Source organism: Prunus dulcis, chromosome 1 (assembly GCF_902201215.1).
Source record: "Prunus dulcis chromosome 1, ALMONDv2, whole genome shotgun sequence".
In the NCBI taxonomy this organism is placed as follows: Eukaryota; Viridiplantae; Streptophyta; class Magnoliopsida; order Rosales; family Rosaceae; genus Prunus; species Prunus dulcis.
In genome coordinates, this window is record NC_047650.1 from 4364700 (window position 1) to 4384271 (window position 19572).

At 36.9% G+C, this 19572-nt stretch overlaps 1 protein-coding gene across 1 annotated transcript; it reads right to left on the reverse strand.

Moving 5' to 3' along the window:
* Positions 1-2024: 2024 nt before the first annotated feature.
* LOC117625511 (probable pectate lyase 8) lies at positions 2025-6906 on the reverse strand. Its single transcript, XM_034357058.1, has 7 exons — positions 6641-6906; positions 6135-6188; positions 5401-5475; positions 3503-4145; positions 3301-3404; positions 3036-3174; positions 2025-2927 (listed from the first exon to the last, which is right to left on the reverse strand). Exons 1-7 carry the CDS (start codon positions 6739-6741, stop codon positions 2706-2708), a joined length of 1338 nt encoding a protein of 445 aa, XP_034212949.1. The 5' UTR covers positions 6742-6906; the 3' UTR covers positions 2025-2705.
* Positions 6907-19572: the final 12666 nt, after the last annotated feature.

The window sequence follows — 19572 nt, forward strand, 5'->3', positions numbered from 1 at the left end:
TACACAACTCCTACCAAATAGGGCTGCCTCATTCGTCTTAAATTATGCTCACTCACAACCGTAGTATACGCAAGTAAAATATGTCAAATGTAGCGACTTGTTCTCAACGGTTGAAAAACTTCTTGGCAATCGAAGATGCTATATGTGGGTATTACAAATACTTGTGTTGTCAGATTGCACATTCGGACCACACATTTAGACAAAAATAAAAATGATCAACTGGTCCATCTTTATGATTGGCAATATAATATGCTTACGATTATGATTTGCGTATATGAACACTTTGTTCATCCCTCCTAGTCACTTCAACTATTTTGGCTATACCCTTCTCAGATGGACTTTCTTTTGAAGGTCAAGAAAATTGAAAAAAAAAACAAAAGCCTTTACTTGTCCTTTTTTTTTTTTTTTTTTCTGTCTTGGGAAAACGTGTCGTGATCAATGTGAAGCCTCAACACGATTTCACTGTTTTTTCAATTGTTTTTCTGTAATGAGATTGTCGGTACAAGACGCCAGAATTCTTGGTAGGCTACAGAAGTTTTTGCTTTTATTTTGGGTGAAGTTTTGGAGAAGAGGAAAGTGAAACTCGAGTCAGAATTCAGGGGGCATATCTATAATTAAGGTTTGTTTTTTTTAAACTTTAAGAAAGGACAGTTGTTGCCGTTAGAACCAATTCCTTCCCTATTTCTCCTATTCTTTCCGTCATTATAATCAGAATATTATATTACACCACATAACTTCTTTAAAAATTCTCACTCCTCACTGTTTGAAGATGCCAGACCACTGAACCAAGTTGTGTTACAGGTCAAGATAACACTACACAAACCCATCAAAAAGGAGAGCACTTTCATTTCAATTTTTCAAACCCAAATCAATAAGGCGAAGGTTGATATGTGTATAATAATAATAATGTATGTACATTCACAAGTTGGGCAGCAGAGAAAATGAGAATGAAAGATGGTCCCATCCCTTGTCTATTAATTAGGGCAAATCAAAACCCTCACATGCCATATGGGGCCCTGCCTCACATGCAAATTGCAAGGCTATCTATAATCTATCCCCCAATTTCTTCATTCCATCATTTTTTTTATAAACGATTGGAAGATTAATACACTCATAACTAGGTATCGAAGTAACACATCACAAATATACATCGTCTTTGATATCCATGTTTCGAACTAAGGCTTCCTCTAACCAACAAAAGACAGACAAAAAGGCTAATTGGTGTCTTCATTTCATCATCTTAACACATGACATAGGGCTCATCACTGCCTTTTGTTTTTGTTTTGTTTCCAACTTTATCCGCTATCCATGTTTAGTGGTCATGCTCTGAGAGCCACTGCATGTTAGGGGGGAGGCCATAATCAAACATTTATTTCTTTTCTTGCCCCCACAAATTCATAGTGGGGCGTGGGGCATTTGGGACACCGCATGGAAATTAATTTGGGTCACTGAAACTGATGCACATTCTTGCATAGTGTTCAGAATATATCCGTTTGGGATATTTTGTTGCACTTGACGTTGCTTTCTTTCTCAGCATTGGTTTGTTTGTACTTGGGATATAACAATTTCTCCTCCATCCACAAATAACCGTAGCCTATGACTTTGCAAGATATATGACTTGCATTTCCTGAATGAGATCATGACCAAGCATTAGGATCCGATTCTATTTAGCCACCGGTTCTTATTCACAACCTGAAAGAAGGGATTCCGAATTGCCCTCTTTTGGTAATAACTCTCTTTTAGTTTTTAATTTCTCATTCGGAGATGTTATGTGGAGTAGATCGTCATGGATGATGGTGGGTTCAATTCTAAACATGCCCTTATTTCATGATTAACTTGATTATTGTTTTCTTCCATTAAACAATTGCGTCTAGTAATTCATCATTTGGTAAAGATGATAGTGGTAAGAAAAAAGTGATTTGATTATGGTGGTTTGGTTGGTAAATGACTTGTTGTCATGTGGTGTGTTTGGGAGAGCACATGGAAGAATAACGAGAAACAAACACTGATAATGAGCATAATGATAGAAAAAGAGAAACCACAATTACACAACCAAAAGTAAAAGATTGCTTCCATTGCCATTTGCCAAAGGAAAAAAGAAAGAAAAAAAGCTTAAAAAGTGAAAAAGGAACAAATCATCACTGCAATTGCTGCTATGCTCTATTGACTAAATCAAAGTCGTCCTTTCATAAACTCAAATTTGACATTCATATCATACTATTGCTTGCTTGCTTGCTTGTAAGACTCTAGACAAAAGAAAAAAGAAGGAAAAACCCACAAAATCATTCATATCCTATAAAACCCAAATGTATGCAGACAAAAACACTGACACTGGGAGGAAGAAGAAGATAGACACACAAACGGTGGTCAGAACTTGGAACATGATGGGATGAAACAGAATGAGACCAAAATGAAAACAAAAAGAGAAAGGGGCAAAAGGAAAAAAAAAAATATGAACAACGCTTCTGCACCTGCTCCTAAAAATGGCATTGTATTTTTCAGTTGAAGCAGACCGAGGTTGACCAATAACAGAAAGACAATGTGGAGGGAGGCAAATGGATTGGACGATATAATGACATGTGTAAATCAATGTACACTTGCCAAATTTTTTTAAAATAGGAAAAGATGAAGGGTAGAATTCAATTGATGGAATATGTGGAAATTGGGTAGAAGCTATATAATTGGTAAAAATGGGAAATGAGATACTAGCAAGGATGGCCTCTGCGGCAGGGGAGTGCACCAGAACCTGAAGTTATGGCTCCAACCATGGTAGAGGACTTGGCTCCCAAGCTCGAGGCCCTGGCATAGCTTGCTGAAGCTCCAGCTCCGGATGGAGTGAAGTAGGCACCATTCAGAAGCAGGTCTCCTTCTGATCTCCAGTTCCAGCTCTTCCATTGGGTTGTCGGTGTCTCGACCCTCTTGGTAACCTTTAAAATGCAAATTTATCATCAACAATCAGTTAGTATGTGAACCTCATCATGATTCATAGCAAACAACCATTAGTTGACAAGGAAATATGATTAGGACTAAATTACCTCCTTTGCAAAGGGGTTGGTTGGAGCAGCATATCTGTTGCCCTGGCTGTTGATGGTGGGCTCTGCACTTCCACCAATGGCATACATTTCCCAGTGAGTGTAGTCGTTGTTCACCACATGGAAATACCCGTGCCTACACCTGCATTGTCCATAGTCCATGTCTTAATCTTATGAGAACCAAAAATGAGTCGCGGTGCAACAAATTGGTATTGCATTTCTGCTGTCAATAAGCCAATCCGATTTCATTATTGAACTGAAGACTTACCTTGGCATTCTTTGGATAAGTCCCTCCCCAAAGTGGTTGTAAGCAATTGTCACTTGCATTGCCTTGTCTCTGGTATAAGAGTCACTGTGGCCCAGCAGCATCACCTGGTTTTCAATAACATAGATATCAATGTCAAGATTAAAACAGAAAAGTAAACACATGGAAGTAAATAGTAATTAGAGATTCAGAAGAATTTACAGACCTCATTGTGGTGGGTAAAGTGGTTGTTGGAAATGGTAATTGCAGTTGAGCCCATGACAGCATCAACAAGACCATCAGCACAGTTGGAGAGAGAATTGTGGTCAACCCATATATGGCTGGACCCGAAGATGGAGACAGCATCACCATCAGCCATTGTCCGCCACCCGAAATGAGATGGAGAGCTCCTCACCAAAGCATTTCCTGTGGGCTTGCAGTCATGGATATGTAGACCATGAATTATGATATTTGTAACAAATTGGATTGTGATGCATGCTCCATTAGCAATGTGAACATTGACTCCGCGGCCATCAATGGTCTTGAAGCTGTTCATGATGAGCTCCTGCTTCAATTGTATCACCATGTCTCGCTTGAACACAATCCAGAGAGGCTCGTTCTGGATGACAGCGTGGCGAAGAGTACCGGGTCTGGGGTTAACAGGATCATCATCACCAGGGTCAGTAACAACATAGAAGCGACCATCACGACCACCAATGGCATTTCTGCCAAAACCAATGCCGCAGTCTGCAAGACGCTTGCGGTTTTTCTGCCAGTTTGAATCACAACGCCAGCAGTCATCAATTGGATTGCCAGTTCCACATGAGAAGAAGCCCAGCTTCCTTCTCTCAGTGCTGTTTCGGATACTCCTGCAATATCAACAGTGTTTCTTTCTACTGTCAACATTATTGTAAAAAACAAAAGCTCTTTCATCATAATTCAAACAAAAGCTCTTCCACAATTAAAAAGAACTATTGCCTAAACATACTCTAAAAAGTTAAAATGTTAAAAGTAATTTCTACTGGGATGTTGGTGGTGGCAATTTCTCCCTAGTTTCTTCATTTGTCATGTAATGTATTTGGCAAAAACCTGAGTAGTGACCTGAGTCACTACATGACAGGGTAGCACATGAAGAGGGGAAAAAGCAAGTATTTTGTCCATTTGTGAGGAAAATTGCTCAGTGTAACGGATAGAAAATTGCTCTCTTGATTTTGGCCCAGAAACAGAAACAGAGTACATGTTATCCTTCTAATCATTGTTTTGGCAGCACACACGGGTGAAACCTATCACATTTGGTTAAAAGTTCCAAAATTCGACCTGAGTCTATAAGATCTGAATATATCAAAATCATTACAGCCAAAGATTTAAAAAATAGATTAATAATAGTAACACCAAGGATCATTAAAAGCAAGGAAAAGAGGGGTGTAAAAATCCCATAGCATCTTTATTGGCTGGCCTAATCTGTGACATAGACATGCATATACAAATCAAATTTCGACCAACACAGCAATTATAATAGGTGATGTGTCCTAGACACTATCAAATTCATTACACAGACCTAAAGCTAAAAGATTGGTACCCTTCAAATGTAGGACATAGTGTATGTTTAGACAAGGAAAGAGGCATGTGGAAAAGAGAAAGTATATGCCAAGTCTAACATGGAACAGGGAAAATACGACCGACAGAAAAGGGAAAGTAGAAAATGCATAATGCAAACAACTTCAAGCATTTACAGTGCATATGACAGAAAAGGCAAAGTGAAAATGGCATAAATAGAAGGCAGGGCCAATTCATGAGAATGTAAACAACTTCAGGCTTTTGCAAAAATAGAAACTGAGTTAATTGAAATTGCCAATCGGGTCAGTTGGGTTAGGTCCAAATTCATAAGAGCTAGCTACCCCACCCACCAAAACCTCTGATCAGTGAATGCAGTCAACTGTTCATCTGCTCAGTTCTCTTTCTTCTTTTGAGATAAAATTTGGTTTATTTTATTATACCCCATGTGCATTTCACAGTCACATGCTCATACCAGAAAATATAGAGAGTGGTGACACATAAAAGTTAAGAGAGAGAGAGAGAGAGAGAGAGAGAGAGAGAGAGAGAGAGAGAATCAGAGAGACCCACATGTCAACCATGGCAACAACCTCCTCTGGGTCATCAACTGCATGCTTATTGAAGCTCTCATCATCCTCAGCCACCCTGAAAAAACCAATTAAGCACCAACAAAAAATTGAGCAAAAACCAAACCCAGTAAAATTACCAAAACCCAATAAACCATAAACCTCCAAAACATTCACTGTCACCAAAAAAAACCGTTGGGTTGGGTCAAACTGATAAAAAAAAAATTGGCGAATCAGAGAGTGACACGTTTCAGTCGCAGGAAGCGAGTAGGAAACGAAAAGTAAAAGACACACGGCTATGGAAAGCACGATTCAGAGTGTGTACGAGTGCAGTGCTCGAGGCCATAGCTGAGTGGCAGACAGTGTCGACTAAAAACCGTTAGGGGGCGTTTTTTGTGCAGAGGGAAGAAAAAACTAGTCGGCGAGAGGGCAGATGTGGAATTAAGTGTATTGGCTGAGGGCAATTATGGAAATGTAGTAAAACGAGAAGCCACAGAGAGAGGGAATCCGAGGGGAACAAACATAACGGAATAAACGGCCCAGATCTTTAGATCCAGATCTTGACGGTTGAGATTGTTATTTGCCGTTGGGATAAGAACAGAACAGAATCATCCAACGGCTTAAACGGGAGGAGGGGACAAGCGAAACGGTTTAGATCCATCCACGTGGACAAGAACAAATAATAAAAAATAAAAGAAAGAATTAACGTTGGGAGGGGTTTTTGGTTGGGTTACGGACCTGGCCGCCATTGATGAGTTGCTTGAGCTCTGCAACTCCTCTGTTCCTCCATTTCTGCAGAGAAAAAATTCCAAAATTAAAAAAAACATAAATAAAAGGTAATGACATGAAATTCAAGCACAGAAAATAACCAAACACCCCCATTTGTACGGACAAGTTCAAGAACTCTCTCTCTCTCTCTCTCTCTCTCTCTCTCTCTCTCTCTCTCTCTCTCTCTTATTCTTATTCTTTAAGGTCCAAGTGAGCTCTTGTTGCTCTGCTACTTTGAGAAGAGAAATTAAGGAAGAAAAGGAAAATGCCATGAAAAATGGGGTCGGCAAAAATTCTAGAAACCTGTAATTTCTACTAAAGTACATCGAATGTAGCTCCATTTTTCCACTAAGAAACCCCATTTCTCTTAAAGTAGCAAAGCACTCTTTTGCCTCACTCACTCAAATTCCACTCAACCAAATAAGCCCATAGAAACAGAGAAGTGGAAAGAGAGAGAAAGAGAAGCAAAAGTAAACCTGTTTCCAGAGATCTCAGCAATTGCAGCAACGAAGCAAAGCACGAGAAGCACAGCCAAGAAAGCACCAGTAACCCATCTCTTACTCTCAAACACCGCCATTGCAATCTCTCTCTGTGTTGCTGTGAGGAGAGAATGTGAAGTGGAGCAGAGAAATTAAAGACACGCCAAGAAATGAATGTGAAATGCAGAGGGAGGGAGAGAGAGAGAGAGAGAGAGAGAGAGAGAGCAGAGAGCAGAGAGAAAAACAAGTGTGAGTCAGAGAATGAGGAAGCTCACACAATCACTCCCATTTATATAGACACCCACATTGTGCACCCACTCCTTTCTTTGACGCCGTTTAGTCGTTTACAGTTATCTAACTAACACCAATATCAGTGTTGATTTTTTTTGACTCCCCGGGATTAGGTTCACTCTAACCCAACAACCAAACAACCCCCACCACCAACATTAACTGCTCTCACCCAAACAAACACAGACCCTCTATACGTAAACCTTTTTACTTTTTACTGCGAGACCCCCAACTAACATTTTACCGCAGGCCTATCCGACCGACGCCTTTTCTTGCCACGTCAGCAGCGGCCGTTATGGAGGAGAGAGAGAGTACGGACGTTCACGGGAACAGATGTCACGGTATTCTGCTGGTTTTGCGCCACGATTAAGAAGTTAACTAAAACGCAAATTCCTTTTTTAAATTTTTTTTTTTTTTTTTTTTTTATAATGGCGTGTTTGGGTCGAAATGCAATTCGAGGCGCTAATCACGGCCATAAGGCATTGTTTGACTACCCCCATTGTTTCGAGTGGGTAGAGGGGCAATGCTTGCTTACAGCCTGTGTACGCAATATTTCTCTATGGGTTTATTTAATTTTGCTGTGGAATTGAAGGCATTGTTTGGTGGCAGTTTTAAAGGGCTTTCCCTGCTTTTCTGTCTTTTATTTTATTTTAGTTTAATTTAATTTTCTCTTTTTTGGTTGTGGCTTGAAATTTGAAGTCTCCTTATGGCTATATGGTGGTTACCAACTCACTCGATATGTCAATTTCCAGCAAATCCCCATGTGAGCTAAAATTTCTATAATTTCAGTCAGATTGCAGTGTGGAAATTGCAAAGACAAACTGAATATTCAAATTTGGCAACAAAGACTTTGAACCATGCATATCCTGGATATCCATGACTTAGCAACATGTGAGTGTGTGCATATGTTAGCTCATGTGAACTCTCAAATTTTGTGACACATTTTGCCATAGATGATCATGCGTGCCAATATATACTCGCCAAAGATATAAATATACAAGAACTAAACCAGTGCTAAGGTCTTGATGATCGCTCTTTTCTTTCCTTTGCAAATCTTACGTCCTTTGCCAAAGATCTCCACCCAACCTACGTACCGAAGATAACAGAACTTCTCAACCCCCCACAAATTGTATCCAGATTTGGACATCAACACAACATGTTAATTTGAAAGCTAAAATTGAATTATAAATTACTTGAGCTTTTCTATATGTGCAAGGCACTAGATTTCAAGAATGATTAAAGCTTTCACATGTTAAAACTCTCAGTTGGGGGTCGTATTTGGTTTGGTAGGAATAGAATTGAAGCCATCAATTTCAGCTATAAATGCTAAACTGCATAGGAATTTAATGCACGATGAATTTTGGCCAAAGCCTTCAGCCCTTTCTTCTAGCCAAAAATATGTCTCCTTTTCGTTATCAAAATTAGTTATCTGTCTCAGCTCAACACATATTTTTATCATTCATTTCACAACGTAACTTAAAGTTCTGAACTAATCGCTTTCGTTTCTTTAAAGCAATTTTTTTATTGTTTAGGATTTGAACTTAAGATCTCTTTCAGAACATAACTAATGCTAAACAAAAATAAAACGTGCGACACAAGGATGATGCATGTATTGGTGATTATCATGTAAAAAAATGCATATATAGACATGTTTCAAACACAAGGATGATGCAATAGAATTTCAGTACATCTTTTTATCTTCAATAGGAACCTCCCATGAAATAAATTATGAGCTACGATTCTTTTATAGTTCATGCTAAATTATTACAAACAGAAGCAGTAAATACGTTTAAGTACTGTCTATACATAAGTATATATATGGACATAGTGGTAGGTATGTGATGATCTAATTAGGGAATTTGTATTTTCTTGGTTGACAAGAAATTCCGTACATGATCTTACGTTCGAAACCCTACTTATCCAAGTTCAATGTGGATGTCTTTAATGGTTCTGGTTGATCCAAATTAGCCTATAGTTCTACTTATTCACCACAAGGAGACATCAACAAGTTAAAAAAGAAAAGGGCAAGTAATATCTAATTAGGGGTTTTGCTGGGTTCACAAGAAATGCCCTAATTATCTTTCCATTTGACCCAAACTAACCCTAATTAATTACTTTAAAGTTTTACTTATTCACCGCAATGAAACACATTAAAAATAATAATAATAATAATTTCGATGCAAAAAAGTAGAAAAAATAAAAAAAAAAACAGAAAGTTAAGTTGGACTTGGAAGTGGGAACACAGACTTGAATGTTGCTAGACCCAAGAAAATGGGGCAAATAAAGGTTAAATGGTAATTAGGCAAATGGAGTTTGAATTTTGGAGGGTTTTCACTAACACCTTTTCGGGGGCAAGATTATGTTGCCATGCAACAACCAAGTGGTTTTTATGATGGCAAACTTGTCACGCCTTTCCATTTGCTTGGGGTCTTGCTCTTATTCTCATCATGCAGTACAAAAAGGTACACATGCACAGGAACACCATCATCATCATCTACTCGAACCAGCGCCATTGATTGTATGGACCAATCTTGCTGCATGGGTTTGGGTTCTGAGAGAGCTTTGACTTTTTGAGTTAACAAGCTTAATTGAATCATTAACTTGTAAAAAAGTAAAAGTAAAACAATGCTATTTCTATACATGCTTTTAAGAAAGAAAGAAAAAAAAAGTGTTTTACTAATTAACTAATGTCACAAGCTGTCTTAATAATATTATGAAACAAATTAAGATTAGAGGAGTCTTTAGTAAATTAAGAATAATTCAATTAATATTGCCGGTCGGGGTATATATAGCTCAGTTGGTTGAGCTCTTCCACCTTTACCAATGTGGGCAGAGGTTCGAAATATCTAAGTACCCAATATATATTAATTTGTGTAAAATCTTTGTTTATGTTAGTTTGTAAAACCGTTTATGATCTCTTCACTCTAAACATATTTGCAAAAATTAAGTATTGCATCTAATCAGATATGGTCCACAACATTGGTTGGAAATTATGTGGGAAAGCAAGTCTCTTGATATGTAGTTAACCATAATGAATCTCTGTCCCTTGAGATTAACAACTTCCAAGTTAATTAATTCTCTCTTTTGCTTTAATAATAATCACTGTTTTTGATTAGTCAATTTGGTACGTTGATGAGTGAGATTATTGATGGAGGCCCCACAAAACCATCAAGGATGAACAATCTTCACACTTGACATACACGCGAGAGAGAGAGAGTTGCTTTTGAGACTTCTAATTTTTACTCAATTGCATCTTTTTACATAATGAAAAGTAAAAGACAGATTTCGTAGGGCAATGTTTGCTTTGCTACCAGAAGTGGATTAGCTTTTGTGCTTTTTCCCCCTTTACCCAAAGCAAGTGAATTGCAGCCAGGACTTGCACAGTCTTCACTTGAAACCGAGCCTTGATTTATGCAATGGAATGTTCTCTTTCTCTAATGGATGGACCATTTTGAGCCGCCGAGTATTTCGGCCATTAACCAATCAACCTATTTGTTTTGTTTTTTTGTTTTTTTGTTTTTTTTTTCCTTTTCTTAGATTCTCGTTACATATTCTTATGCCATGGTGCTTATGGTTTATCACAATTTTCAATTTTGATAAATGTGGTTTCCATTTTATTTTTTTACCCATGTTGGTTTATTTCTCTTATTAATTTTGTTAAATTTTTCAACTTCTATCGATTTTGTATGACTTTGGCTTTCACTTGCAACGGCAATTTTTGTTTTCAAAATATCACCTTCATCGATTAAAATAACATTAAGAGGTCGTTTGTGAGTGGTTCTAGATAGACCTATAATCACTTCTATAGAGAATCAATTGTCCATGTAATCACTTAAGTGGTTTTAAGTGATTTTATGGAAAAACACATGCCCATAATCACTTGTAAAGTGATTACATGAAGAAGTGCGTGGGAGGTGCTTCTCTCCATAAGTGATTATGGCCCTCCTAGAATCACTCAAAAAGAGCCCTAATTAACTTCACTCCAAATAAACTTGATAATCTTGGGTTAGAAGACCCCCCGAGTTTTCCCCAAAATCATGTTTTAAAGGCTTGAGCTATCACCCTTCCAACTTATCAAGTGACATTGAACACGAAACACTCTTACGCAAAAACTAGCAGACCGAACAGTTTGTGCATGTTGAGGCTTGGTGGGTTTGTAGGCTGTGTGGGGCTTAGATTATCAGTTAATATCATTATTAGCCACTTGGTAGTATAGATTAAGTTCTTAAGCTTAAAACTACATTTGTTGTAGTAACGAACACTCGAATTTATCATTAGGTATATTCTTTTATGCCTGACCTAAAATAGACATTTCATTAAAAAAAAGGGCGTCTTGAATCAAATCAAAGGTATCCTAAAACTACACCAACAAACCTATAGAAGCTAAAACACTCTTGTATGCATAAACTGAGCCCATATAACATCTATTCACCAAACAAAATAATGGTTTCAAGATATCACATATCAGTTGGAGCAGAAATTTCCATGGACGTCTTTTAGCCCTTTAATTATCTCACCAACCTCGAAGTAGTAGATCTATTTGGTAATTTTGGTGGTTATGTCATTAGGTCGCTTTCGCTTCCAACAGAATGACATGTTGTTGGATTAGGCACGTAGTTATTATATGTACTGCATTGAAGCATGTAGGGTGGCTAACTTCATAGACAAGGATGGGGATAATATTGAAACCCCACCAAACATTTCATATACCTAAACATCGATCCCTACATGCTTTGCCAAAGTACTGAACACAGCAGTGTACGTACAAAATACGAATTTAGTCATTTCGCATACTTGTAATAGCTAGGGAAATACACGCGCATTTAGTGACTCTTAGAAGAAGTTTTCGGAGTGAAATTTACCATAAATAGTGAGTTCCAGGACTGGAGAATGGAGAATTACAACCCTTGTACTAATAAACTTCATTAAAGAGATGCCCGCACCTAAATCAAAGGATTAATCATAGAAGACTATCAATCACTCTTTATTAAAGAGATACCAACGTCAGGGCATACCCACAATCTAGAGCTGGAAAGACTTACGTGTGGTACCCAATTGCCAGTTGCCACATGTATGGATTTATGTAGGAAATTACATATTGCGCATCAACGAGGACTTCTGGTAACGGGACTCTAACACTAATAGGGCAACACATAATGCAAAGACGTTACCAATTGAACCAACCTCGCTGGGTAGATGAGAGTAAGTTCAATAACATATACATCTCCCTTTCTTTTCACTTACCCAGTTGACTTTAGAAAAGGGAAATCTGAAGAAACTCTTTTTCAATACCTGAGAACAACACATTGTTGCCAGCGTCGTCGTCCCAACAAATGCACTCAAATGATTCTTTAAAGAAAAAGAATAAGACAATATATATTTGCTTGACAAAATAATTGTCCATCAATAATTTATATTGAATCAGATTAGGTTTGTGCTTGTATGAATAATGGTTCACATCAGCACATGGCATGATCATGGTGCAGAACCACTCATACATACATATACAATGCGATTTGCTAGCTGCACATGCGATTTATATTGTCTTGAAAATGATGACATTAATTTTGAAAAATAATTTGGATAGGTGTTTGTTTTTCCATGGCCTAATTTAATTTGACTTTGGAATATATCCAATCCCAATTGCAAGCGAAGATGATGGTACGTACATTGGTTGGGACTCGGGAGGTGACAATCGAGCTACGACATTATGCATGTGAGTGCCATGTGCATGGTGGAACCATTTGTACTTACAAATCACCTATGAATCCAGTGTATATTTGAGCAAATTTTAGGAGTTGCAATCATCATATCTAACCAAAATATTAAATACCACATTTATTTTCTTTTTCTTGTTTGGATTGAGAACGATTGATACTGCTGCTCACTCACTACTTGTTATTTTCGGATCCAATTTCAGCAGCTATTAAGTACTTATAGGTAGATTGATTAAAACAAATGTATATTTATAGGTATAACGTCTAAGTTAGGATGACACTATATATATATATATATGTGTGTGTGTGTCTATGCCGGTAAAAGCTCCTAAGTCATTATTAGTTCACTCATATTATAATACGGGTTTTTATAAAATTGGTCAATATAAAGAAAGAAAGAGAGTAATAACTGCTCTAATTATGAAATAGGAATTTTGAACTCAGGTGAAAAGGATTTGACACACTACTTTGTTTAGTTGGCCTAACGCACGTCTGCGTAATCTAAACTAAATTAAATTATGTGTGATGCAACGAGATGTTATTAGGTTTCTTAATTTGATGGACCCCACCCTTTCATATATATATATATATTGCACTCCTATATTATTGTAAATTTAACAGTTTCGTGAGGTTGCAACAAAATTAGTATTGCATGAAACTGGAATTGTGTAGTGTAGTCCCACATTATTTACTTTGAGAGAGAGCCCCACGTTATTTATAAATACAATTGGATGCGAAGAGACACCAATTTGTGCAAAGAACTCTGAAGCTAGCACACAAAGTGTCAAATCTTATAAATCATTTTCTCTCTTTTCTCTCACATTCTCAGCAACCAAACATGCAGTGATGAAATAGCACCCATCTCCATCGCCAGCCTCAGCCTCAGCCTCCGGGGGTGAATTAAATGGGCGGTCGAAGCCTGAACCCCCCAACCACAACCACCTGTTTTCTCCAAAACCCAAAAGTTTATCGTGGGTCCCGAATGTTGGTTGGGGTCCGCAGTGGGACCCACAAATGAACTAACCTACTATAGAGTCACATGGCAATGCCTACTCACATGCCCACCCACACCCAGCAGCGCTCATTAAGGAACTTTCCTCATTTTTATTTATTTATATATTTCTTTTTTTAAAATGGAATATCGAAATTATTTTGCTTGCGGGAGTGATTGGCGGGGCTTCCTTTCTGACACGTCAGCAGAGAGTCCACGTGGATTGTACGTACGGTCGAAGCAGGGTGGAGGTTGGTGCAAATGCAAAGCAACCATCTCCCAACTGAAAGAATCTTCTCTTTGAAAAGCTTCTTATCCACAGAGAGAGAGAGAGAGAGAGAGAGAGAGAGAGAGAGAGAGAGAGAGAGAGAGAGAGAGACAGAGAAAAAAATGGTTTTGATGGTTGACAGAGAATAAAGCTGATCTGTTGGTTTGTTTCTCTTTTTTTATTTATTAACATATAAAAACAGCATTTTCTATTAAAAAAATGGTTTTGTTTGGATTTTATAATCAGAAAAGTTGGCGTTTGTTTTCTTGGTTATAAAATAAATTAATATTTATTTTAAAATATTTTGTAATTTTAATTGAGGAAAAAGTTATGGGCTAATATATTTTAGATCTTCTTGATGAATAAAATAGTAACTTATAGCCACAAATCACTCCATGACTTAATATAATCACATAATATTTTCAAGATACGTCTCTTTATGACAAGAATAACATTCCAAAATATGAAGGCCTTATTGGGTTTCAACCTATATGGTATTGCGTGCCAATGATCGCTTTCAACCTATGGTATGCATTTACTATTTAAGAGAGAGAGAAAGAGAGAGAGAGAGAGAGAGAGACAAGAAAAAAACAGAAAGAAGAAGAAGACGACTACTGAAGAACGGTACTTCAGTAGTAAATTCTTTGGATAAACCATGTTTTTCAGTTTGTAAATTTCAAAAGCTTTGGCTTTGTAAATGAATGGTTGCTTGTAATGTTGAACGTGGATGTCGAACATTGAAGCTTTTCTCGACTTCAATGTGGATGATGAAAACTTCTTCGAGATGATGGAGAACCTCACAAGAGAAGATTGTGGAGATAGGAATGCTTATATACGCTGGAGAAGCATAGACCCAAAAAGTGAGAGCAACGGCAATCCAATAGTCGCATATGGGGTGACACCACAATGGAAAAGTGGGGCAAACTCTTCCTCTCCCCCATAAGTGCATCCGGGTTCAATTTACGTAGAAGCCAAACTTAAGACAACCCAATTTTATACTCCCCCTCCCCCTTCTTATAGTGAATGATAATAATAAAAAAAAACAAGGCAATCCAATAGTCAAACATGGAGGAAAGATGAAGCAACTTCTTGTAGAGTGATTGTTCCAAAAAAACAACAATACGGGCAAAAAATAAATGATTTTTTTTTTTTTATAGAAAAAAACCATAATTGTATTCATAAATTAAGTAAAAAGATCATCAGCCACAAGGGCAAATACAAATGCCCATAAAAGGGGGTAATACAAATATGGTTACTCTATATACATAGGGTTACTCCATATATATGCCACAAAATGCCAGAGAAATTATGGCATAAAGGCCGCATGCCTGAACAAACCAGACATGAATCATAGCGCCCAAATCTGCCAATACAACTACAATTTTTAACTCTCACAAGTACAAAATATAAGTATAGACTAGAAAACAATTAAACACACCCAACTGACAAGGAGTTGATGCAATTATTACAAAATAAGAAAACTACCAACAAACAACCAAAAACCAACAAATCCCACTACTTCTGTTGTTGTCGCCGCCGCCACAGATGCCGTCGCCGCCACAGATGTCGTCGTCACTTTGGAGACAGAGAACGCCATCGAGATTGTAGCCAATCACCTTTCACTAAAACACCAACCAACATAACCACAAATCCAAGCAGATCTAGACACAAGTAACCTCCCCACAATTAAAACCCCAAATCTAGTAGATGGGAAAATAAGTGGGGAGGTCAGGAAAAGAGAGAGAGAGGGAGAGAGGAGGAGGAGGAGAGGCCTCCTCGCCCCTCCCAGGAACACAACTAAAGAGGTTTGAGAAAGAGAAGGGAGGCTAGGGTTTAGAGATAGGCAAACAAAATATATTTAAAAATGAATGATTATTAACTCTCAATATGAAGTTAATTGTAATCCTCAACCTTATTACAGCAGTAAATATTAACTCAATATTATTTGAAACTTGTTAGTATAAAATCGCCTTGTGCCCTCCAGCTTGTTAGTTCCTGGCATTCTTGCTTGCCTAACTAGATTATAATTAAATTCATCAAAATGGCTTGGACAAGATGATGCTTTGTGTTAATTAACCCCACATTCACATGGTTTATGGTTTACTAAATCTTTGCTTTTGTGCGAAAATCAAGCTTAAGGTAATGTTGTTGATCTTTGCTCGACCAACCAACCAAGAAACATAAGAGGGAAATAGTGGGCTCCAAAATCTTGGAAAAAATGCAATCAAAATGTTGATTATGATCATTAGAAACCCATTCTTTTACATCTAACCTAATCATCGCCTTGCATATTGCAGCTGGAAGTGAGATTGTGAGAGCAAATAGTAAATCTATATATGCATAATGCATTGCACTTTTTTATGATCCCCCAGGCTTGATGCAAAAGCTTTACTTCCAGGATAAAAAGGTTGAATAAAATAGTCAAAACTTTTTAAAGTGACCTTTAAAGATGCTTTCTCACTGGTCACAAGTCAATATATCATCACTTTGTTCAAGCTAGATATATAAAGCCTAACCTATCGTCTCACCTTCCAATCTATATGATTCGATTCAATTATACGGTGCTCGAGCTTTTTTAGGAAATCTTTGCTTAGATTTTACTTCTTGGTTTTTATGTTTTGGAATATTATAGCAAAGCACCTACTAGTGTAATGGTTTGGAGCAATTGCTCATTCGAAAAAAGTTATGAGTTCGAGTTTTAGCATCCGTGCAATGTGTGTGATATTATCGTTTCTCTCAATAAGAAAAGTAAAAAAAAAAAATGTTTTGAAAGATTAATGTTCCATGCTTGCTCTCCCAAAAGGGGAAGATGAAACGACTTGTCACAGCCAGGCCCTTTCAGAAGTAATCATCGTTTTTACCCGACTCATGTGCCTCTATCATTTTGCACATAAATATTCCAAAAGAAGATAAAGAAACTATCAAATACTGTCAAAATTCTTATTTGGTGAGTCATGGTTGACAAGATTCAACCAGAGGAAAAACTTCAAATTAGTCATTGATTGCAATTCGCACTGATTTGCAATATATACTTTCTTATATTGATTGAATCGACAACGACAAACTTCAACACAACACAACACGCGTTAATTTGAAATACACTTTTGTTGTATAATATTAGTTAATTAGTTTTTAGTTTTGTGATATTGAGTTAAAGTCGAGCATTTTATAATTCAAGTAGTTAAAAGTATTTATTTAAATTTTAAATTTTATTTTAATTAACTTTTGATTTAGTAGTACTTATCTCTCGTTGATCAATGAAAAAAAAGAAGTTAAAGGATGAATTAGAACTCGATTGGATGTGGTGTTTTTAGGGTGTTGAAGCTTGCATTTCTGTTTTCTCTATAAAAACAAACTAAAGAACAATAAATTCCCTTTTGCGGTGGAAGATGTAGAGCACATAAATGACTAACAGCTGTAGAGTGCTGTATCTCAAAGGGGGATGTGGTGAGTACATTCAAACTAAACCGTATAACTTGGGTCAAGTAAACGTACGGTAGCCATACCAACCATGCATGCACTTTGGCCTCCTTCTGTGTCGGTGTATGAGTTAAATTGTCGCCTTTTTTCTTGTCTTTTTTCTCTGGTGCTGGTGCTGGTGCTGGTGGTGGGTGTGGGTACTGAACTGATTGAATTAATTTAAGACCGAAAATATTGAAAAAAGAAGAAAACACTGTGGATGCAATTCCCACCGTCATGTTCCACATGTATTATTAATGTATACATCAAGTGTGGCTTTTGAAAGCATTCACATATAAGAAAGAGCAGAACAACCGTATAATTGCTTGTCCTGTAAAATGTACGTATTGTACGTACCCTTTGGATTAAAGGTATATTTATGGTTGGTTTCCATCTTGTCAATTCTCACTCCAGCTTATGCTTATAAATAATAAGTACATGCATAATCTCGAGCAGCAATGTCTGCATGTGTTTCTAAGAGCGGAACCAGGAATTTTTCAATGAGTAAGTTAGTTAAAGTTATTAGCTTAAACTTTAATGATTAGTCTTTTTGGTACTTACAATTTCTATAGTCTTTTTAGAAATAAAAGTAAACATTAAATCATATAAACCACACTAGTTCATAGTTTTATAGACTAATTTTCAATAAGTTTTAACATAAACCAAATAAGGATTAACACCATAGTGGATTGAACATCTAAGGCTTTTTATCTGGATTGACCTTAGGTCCCTTCATGTATTCATATCATACATGAAAAATTATTTTATGTAAAAATATTAACTAAGTATAAAAAATGGTTTTTGAATAATCATTTTCTCAAGATAAATTTTGGCAGCTTTTATTTCTCACACATGAAATAAGAAAACTTGATTTTATGGGATTTTAGTATGAAGTATATATTGACTTAATGAGCCATCATTTTTAGCCTAAATCATATTTTACACTAAAATCGATTTTCATATTTTGATTTGGTGGGAATTTGATTTTCTAGTATTTTTATTTGAATCCAAATTGGGGGGAATTCCTTATTTACATTGTGAACTTAAGTAAATAGAGTAATATAAAAATAAATGAAAGTGAAAGGACAAAGACATTTACTTAAATGTTGAAAATGGAAATAAGGTACTTTGTACACCTGGAGTGCACCACCACCAGTTGAGCAAATGGGTAATTTGAAGCATCTACAGTGGTTTTTTGGGTGATGGGAGATGTAACTGCACCTCTTTGCGCCTTAATAAGTTCGCCACTGATTGGGCCAATATTGAAATCAAGTTAAATATATATGGTTGTAGCCCTTAATGTGGTTCCGCCCTTGTGTGTTTCATTGTCTGCAAAAAATTAGGGTTTAGAATGGGCTAAAGAAAGCTCAAGTAGTGAGTAATTTATGATTTCGATTAAGCTCGGTTTGTGACCTCTTGCTCGATTGATTGGGTTGTGCTTGGGGTTTCATGTTTGTAAATTTCTTATTTTAGCCATACCAAAGAAAAAAAAAAAGATTAAGCTCGGTCCGGGGAGAAGACTTTTGTCTCCCAACTTACGTGTAGTTCTATCTATATATTGTTCTAAGGCATTTGTAGCATTGTGGACAATTTTAAAACAAAAATTCAAATTGATCGGTTAACACTTCTTTCAAGTTGGAGTCGTGAGGATTCAGATCGAAGCTGTCGTCTAATATTTTTCAGTGAATTCAACAATCAAGTGGAAAAGAAGATGGAACAAGTATATATCTAAAATCCCTTGTCTCTCTCTCTCTTTGTCTCGTGCATGTTATGCTATCGAGTCTCTCATCCCAAGTATGAGCGCAAGTTTTGCATGTAGGGCGGCGTGCACGCATGTAGGCAAATGGAGCCCACAAAGGGTCCTACTCACATGATTTCACGTGCACTCTGCAAACATTAAAATAAAATTAAAAATAAAAAAGATCACCACAATTCCATCTTCTTTGATTGTTTTGGTTGACACTTACACATGCAATGCAAAAGTATCATCCTAGCTCACGCATTCTCCCACCTCGTCATGACCTAATTGTCAAATATTTCCCAAATCTTCGACACGTCTCTTTCTTTTTTTTCCCTTAAAAAATAAAAGAAAACCTGATTTATTCAAAACATGGTTAATTAATTAGGAGAATTATTTGTAAAAGAAAAAGAAGAAGTATATACTTACCTTTTACACTACTATATAAAATCAAATTGTTAGTGTAAT

Excerpts from the sequence above, each read along its gene's own strand:
- LOC117625511 (XM_034357058.1), bottom strand. The coding sequence starts at position 6,741 with ATGGCGGTGTTTGAGAGTAAGAGATGGGTTACTGGTGCTTTCTTGGCT. Across the intron at positions 6,189-6,640 it reads GCTGAGATCTCTGGAAACAG|AAATGGAGGAACAGAGGAGT; the intron begins GTTTACTTTTGC and ends TTTTCTCTGCAG. Across the intron at positions 4,146-5,400 it reads GTTGTTGCCATGGTTGACAT|GAGTATCCGAAACAGCACTG; the intron begins GTGGGTCTCTCT and ends TTGATATTGCAG.